Genomic DNA, 7,237 nt, shown 5'->3' on the forward strand with positions numbered 1-7,237 from the left:
ATGTCTGAAATAAAGGAAAAAATCGATTCAATGGAAAGTGCATTAGACACAAATGACTTGTCAGAACTATTTAGTGTCAAGTCTGTACCTAGATACATAAATCTTCCACACAAAATACCATTGTTACCCAAATTCATTCCAGGAAAATTTCAACAAAAAGAACTTATTAAACTATTTGGAGCCTTATCACCAAGTTCTTTAACTTCAGATAAACATGGCTACAGCATGAAGACAACACAGAAATCACCAGAAGCTGGATCCTCTACAGTCAAACAGCTGCTTGATGAACCAAAGATGGTCACCACCATAAAAACTGGGTATGGACAGCTTTACCATGTGGCCTGTCTGAGTGACAAAGAAATCTGGACGTCAAGTGGAGATGGCAGTACCATGAAACTCTTTAGCATCAATCAGGGATCACTACTCAAGTCAATCAAAACCAAATCAGGGAACATGCCATGTGACATAGCAGTGACAAAAAGTGGAGATCTATTATATACTGATTATGATGATAGAACTGTGAACTTTGTGAAGAATGAGAAGATAGAGGAGGTGATCAGACTACAGAACTGGAAACCTCAAGATGTCTGTAGTACCTCCTCTGGTGACCTCCTGGTTATCATGGACAATGATGATTACAAACAAACAAAAGTTGTCCATTACTCTGGCTCCACAGAGAAACAAACCATTCAGTTTGATGATAAAGGTAAACCTCTCTATTCTTTTAATGTATATAGATTATATATAACTCAGAACAAGAACCTGGATATCTGTGTGTCTGACAATGGATCTAGAGCAGTAGTGGTGGTCAATCAGGCCAGGAAACTGAGATTCAGGTACAATGGACATACTCCAGCTCCAAAGTACCAACCATTCAGTCCACAAGGAATCACCACAGACAGTCAGAGTCACATCCTTACAGCTGATTATAACAATGACTGTGTCCACATCATAGATCAGGATGGACAGTTCCTCCGTTACATAGACTGTGGACAGAGTAAACCCTGTGGACTGTGTACAGATACAAATGACAATCTGTTTGTTGCTCAATATACAAAGAATCAAGTGAAGAAAATCAAATATCTGCATTGAAATCTATGACCATTATTACATAGAACATGACAATGATTTTTATTCATAATACTTATATTCACTCTAAGACAATGATAACTTTTTGATAACTTTTTCCACAAAGGGAACAGATAACAAATACAAAGTACAGAGAGATGAAGAACTGTAATGCTTTTAAATTGAAAACTCTGCTTTCAAATATCATTGTACATGCCGTTAGAAAGAAAATGTTTGTGCTCATGTAATATAGCAAATAAATAAACGTTCCTTTTACAGTATACACAGAATTCTTATTTTTTTTCATTTCCATGATGAAATGAAATTTGAAATTTAGAGTAGATGTATCTGCCATTCAAGTTTCAAATGTATGAAAGACTAAGAAAGTGAAAATAACAATGGGTGAAATTCAACAGAAACAAATTGTCTTGTTGTTACTTTTGTTAAGAATTCTTAAGCTGATAAAATAGTCATCACTTCCAAGCATTTAGCAGTTAAAAAGGTCTCCAAACAGTAAAATTAATATTAAGCAATGTTCAGACTTAATGTTAATATCAAAATATTTTTATTTTCCTCACGCAATTAATATCTGAATGTATTATTCAAACGATTGTTGAATATTTTTACAGGTTAATGACATGATGATATTTATAACTCAAAAACCCTTTACCTAAATCTATTTCAAAAGTAATATCAATAGATTTAAGTCAGCTATAAGTTTGTAAAGTCGAATATATTTTTAACTCAGCTGAGCCGAAAGCTTACATATTTTAAAGCTTTTCTGATCAAAATTTGTCCATTGTCGTCGTTAACTTTTTAATTTTCTTCTTCTCAAAAACCACTGGGCCAATGTCAATCAAATTTCCCACAAAGTATTTTGGAGAAAAGGGGATTCGGCATTATCAAATTAAGGGCGACGCCTACTGCCATTTGGATATAATTATGAATTCATGAAAAATTAATAGCATCATTTAACAATTCTTCTCAAGAACCTCTGTGTTGAAAATATAAAAATTATTTGGAATCATTGTGAGGTAGTGAAGATATAAGTTTGTTCAAATCATGACCTTCAAGAGTATTAAAGTGTTATATATTAGGAACAAACTCCAAAAAAAATTAAAAATCTTCTCAACCAAAGCCATTAGTTGTCATTTAAATAAATTATGCGGGTTATGTAATTTTTCTCTGCAATTTTCTGCGACTTTAATTCCCGAACTAACAAACAAAGAAAGCATTAATTTTTATTGTTTATATCTAAATCTGTATTAAAATCATTCAAAGTAAAATAAAATTTGTTTTCTATTGTATTTAAGATGAATATGTCATTGTATGTGGAACTGATGGAACAGTCAATTATGTTCAAGAAAACGACACACTTGGCTTGCTTAGTGTTGTTCATGCACTGATTAATGGCAATGGTCTTCATAAGAAGTAAAGGGGAAAAATATTCAGAGGATGTAAATATATTTATATGCAAATATCCTAAATTATAGCACATTCATACGACACGATCTGCATATACCTCTGTATATTTAACACATATGTAAATTTACAATGTGCAATTTATGTCGTATGAACTGATTTGCTCACCTACAAATTATGCAAAGTTGAGTAAATTTGCACCTGATCAGGATTAGGTGCAAATTAACTTTTGCATTTTTGCATACACGTTTTTGCAAATTATTAGTTCCTGCAAGTGAATTATGTCGTAGGAACACACATCAAATTTACTTGTGTATTTCGTATTTCTCATTTAAAATCTCCATTTTAAACGTTTTACTGTCATATGAATTGCATGGAGTGTAAAAATACTGGTTGGTGCGGCTATATATCAAAGTTCTAAAAACACGGATTCAAATCGTGATCCTTTCTCTGCTTTAACGATAATTGAAAGTGAGTTGAGGTTTTCTATTTTAAAGGGCAAATCTATTGACGGTTGCTTCAAAAGCCAAGTCTTCAAAGGAAGCACTGCGTAGCCGAGCTTAAAACTTTCCCCAAATGACCTTCTCCACTCTGGAAACACGAAACCATTATTCCCTACGAGATAAATTTTCAGTAGTTCAAAAACATGGGTATCATGCCCATTCCCTGCAAACTTAAGTTTATGCCTAGAAAGATAAATATAGTTGTACATAGTCGCAAATACCTTGCAGAATTCATAAGTAGAAGTCTTTCTGTTCCAGTGCTGTCCATGGGAAAGCTCTGAGGCCATGATAGGATTATGCATTCCATGAATTGTCCCACCACATTTTAGCTCTTGCTCATTTTTTCAATCTTTCTCAGATTTAAAATTGATGCAAACTACTGATAGATCTGTTGAGGTTACAAAGATTTTGATTTCGTATGACGTACTTTCTTTTCCTTTTTTCCCGTCTACCAACAATCATACATTGTAGAATTTCTATCATACATTGTAGAATTTCTATCATACATTGTAGATTTTTTACACCAGAAAGATTTCAAGTTGTATATTTCGCTGAAGACACTAACCATCAGATGGCAATGATCACTTTTTTCTTTACGTCAATTGCTCTTCTACAGTCTTAAAGGGCAGGCGAAACATTTTGAAACAAAATGAAATTTTAAGATATTTTCCTTCATCATTTCATTGAAAATTTCCATACGAATCTTTGGCAGAAAAGTCTTTAAGTTTGGCTCTGTGGTATCAATCAGTATATCATATTTTTTCTACTAAATTCTTTAAAAAACATTAAAAGGTTAGTCATATACCCCCTCCGCAAAAAGGGGAGGTAAAAAATTAACCTTTTTCTGTGGAAATTCAAATTTAGGCTCATATTCGTCCGGGGACGGATACTATAATGGTTTGAGGAATGACGCTTTGCATTTTTTAAATATTTGAATGTCGTTTCGTTATTCGATCGTCGGTCCATTCGACTGATAGTAGAATAGTCGACTATTCGTTGACATCCATAGAAGAAACAAAATCAAATGCAGACATACGCAGAAAGAAGTATAATGTTACAGAACTACAACAGCTAGAGAAAAGGAGAGCATTCTTATTGAAGCTGAAAAATATATTCCAAGTACTAGCAAGATTAGGAAATGTTGGTGATATCTTGGAAAATATGAAAAAAGGTTACAGCGAAAAACAGCAGACTTAGAGTAAAAGAAAAGGGACAAAATCCATGGATAAGCAAGGGACTATTAGAAGGTGGTAGAAGAGAGGAAGCAGCTAAAACTCCAACTTACCAACAACAGATCAGAAAGGTTGAAAAGAAGCTTGAGAAATAAATATTCAATCAAAGACAGAGAAGTAATAGGAATAGCGGGAAAAAGTGGACAGAAGACATGGTTACAGAAGAAGAAAGAGCAGCAAGTAATGGGCACATGAAACAGTTTACGAGATAACTAGAGTGCTAAGTAATGAGTAGAAAGGTATGGCAACGGCAATAAAGGATAAAGAAGGCAAGATTCTGAGCAGTCAAGATGAAAGAAAGAAAAGGTGGAAAAATCACTTTCAAGAAATTTTAAACCGCTCACAACCCGAACATCCATTAAAGGTTGAAAGCGAAGAACAAGTATTAAATGAGTTGGATACAAGTCCCATACGGAAAGAGGAAATTGTCAAGGCTATGAAGAAACTGAAGAATGAAAACCTGGATGAGTAGATGGGATAACAGCTGAAATTTTAAAGGCAGACACAGAGACAACAGCAAGATATTTAGAAAAACAATTTTCAACAATCTGGAAACAAAAAACTATATCATCGGTTTGGAGTAAAGGCCTGATAGTAAAGATCCCAAAGAAAGGTGATAGATCAATATGTGATAATTGTAGAGGTTTAACACTTTTGTCTGTACCAAGCAAATTATCCTTCGGAATAGTTATACAAAGAATCCAAGATAGAGTGGAAAACAGCTGTGCGATGAGGAACAAGCTGGTTTCAGAAGAGGGAGGAGTACAACAGAACAACTATTTACACTCCGTAATATCACAGAACAATGTACTCAACTTTGTTTGTAAATTATGTTCACTTTGAAAAGGCATTTGATTCCATTCGCAGAGAGAGCCTTTGGTCTATCATGAAGTTTTATGGCATCCCAGACAAACTGGTCAGAATGATTAAACTCCTATATGAATCATTTCAATATGCAGTCCTAGATGATAGGGGAAGAAACGGACTGGTTCCTGGTAACAACAGGAGAGAAGCAGGGGTGCACAATGTCTGGATTCCTATTTCTGTTGGTTATAGATTACGTAATGAAAAGAACTATAGAAAGAGAATTAACAGGAATAAGGTAGAATTTCAGTACAAAACTCGAAGATCTAGACTTAGCAGATGATCTTGCCTGACTCTCATCAAAATTTCAAGACATCCAGCAAAAGTCACAAAGACTCAATGAAATTGCTAGACAAGCTGGCATCAGAAGAAACATAGAGAAAACCGAAGTGATGAGCTCAACATTAACATATATAAAAGAGGCAGTCAAGATTGATTGGCAAGTCTTGGAGGATATAGAAACATTACTAACCTTGGAGGTGTGATAACGACAAAGGGAGGAGCTGACGAGGACGTTACAGTGTACCAACAGACTGGGAAAAGCAAAAGTCTCAATTTTGAAAAATCTGGATCTCATCAAACTTTTCCATCAAAACAAAAGTAAAGTTATTTAACAGCTAGGTCCTGTCAGTTCCAATGTACGGAAGGGAAACATGGAAAACAACGGAGAGGGACAAAAGGAAAATTGACATCCTTCAGATGCCTTAGAAAGATTCTGCGAGTAAGATGGCCTGAGAAAGTGTCAAATGAAGACCTCCATCGTAGAACAAAGACAGCTAGAGCAAGTGAGATAACAACTCTCAGGAAGTGGAATTAGATTAACCACGTACTGAGGATGGATAACACCAGGATATGTACCACCGCATTGACATGTCATCCAGAAGGAAAGAGAAGAGTACCGTATATACTCGCCTATAAGTCGGTTGTATTTAATAAGCTTAAAAATCAGAGGGACTGACTTCATATAAATACCATTCATTTTATAGCTCGCCTATAAGTCGGACATAGAGTTTTGGACCTGAAATTAACTCCCAAAAATCCGACTTATAGGCGAGTATATACGGTAGGCCGGCCAAAAACAATTTGGAGAAGGACCACGGAGCAAGAGAGGCTACAACTGTGATGGAAAAGCTGGGCGACAGCGAGGCCAGCAGCCAAAGATCGAGGCAGTGTATGGGGCTCTATGTGCCAGCGGGCACGAAGAGGACAGGTGAGATGAGACGAGATTTATATACACATATAGGCAATTTTTTGTCGTATGAATGGGATTTAATATAAGTGTTGATTCAAGTTTGTTCAAATCATGACACTTTGGGTAGGGGGGGGGGCACAATTGGTGATCAAAGTTTTATATTGAAAATAAAGACTAGTATAAGAAAATCTTTAAAAATTTTCTCAAGAACCGCTATATAAGAAAAGTTGAAACTTATGTGGAAACATCCTGGGGTAGTGTGAATTCTGAATTGTTCAGATCATAATTGACACCTGGCATAGGCGTCGGAAGCAAATTGATAGTGGAAGGGGGGGGGCTAATCCTACAAAAAAAAGTAAACCCCAATTTTCAATGCCTATATTATGTATATATTTGCAAAAAAAGTGTGGGGGAGGGTTAAGCCCCCTCAAGCCCCCCTCAAGTTTTCCTCCAGCTTGTCCAGTTCTATAAGTGTGAAAAGTACGAGTTATTGCAGCCCGGAGGACCGGGCTGCTCTATACATATAAGTTTAAGTGTTGGTGTATGGGGATTGGGGTGGGAGTAGTTATTTAGAATTAAAGGTTTTCTAAACATTGAAAAGATTGTTAATCAGAATGTTTTTTCCGTTTATAAATTACGAGATACATAATATATTTACTTCCATTAAGTGAAACTGTAAAAATATATATGTTTTTCATATTTTATGTATAAAGTTGCATATCATTTACTATGAAAAAACGACAGGTCCCTTTTTTTAGAACATCGAATTTTACTTCTCGCATAAAAACGTACTCTGCACAGTTCGTGTTTTATATTCTAAAATTGAAAATTAATACATTTTTAAATATAGGTGATGCATGTGTCTAACTTCAATTTAAATTTTATGCAGCCAACATTTACTTGAGGAATTGAACAAGTTAAAAATGATATCGTTTTTGTTTGATTTTTATCCGACT

At 35.0% G+C, this 7,237-nt stretch overlaps 1 protein-coding gene across 1 annotated transcript; it reads left to right on the forward strand.

The window, feature by feature from the left end:
* LOC134264690 (uncharacterized) lies at window positions 1–4,190 on the forward strand. Its single transcript, XM_062746956.1, has 3 exons — window positions 1–651; window positions 754–901; window positions 4,003–4,190. The coding sequence occupies exons 1-3, from the start codon at window positions 1–3 to the stop codon at window positions 4,188–4,190; spliced, it is 987 nt and encodes a 328-aa protein (XP_062602940.1).
* The last annotated feature ends 3,047 nt before the right edge of the window (window positions 4,191–7,237 follow it).

Source organism: Saccostrea cucullata, unplaced genomic scaffold, assembly GCF_032062105.1.
Source record: "Saccostrea cucullata isolate Sc308-1 unplaced genomic scaffold, CSIRO_AGI_Scuc_v1 ctg2492, whole genome shotgun sequence".
NCBI classification, from domain to species: domain Eukaryota; kingdom Metazoa; phylum Mollusca; class Bivalvia; order Ostreida; family Ostreidae; genus Saccostrea; species Saccostrea cuccullata.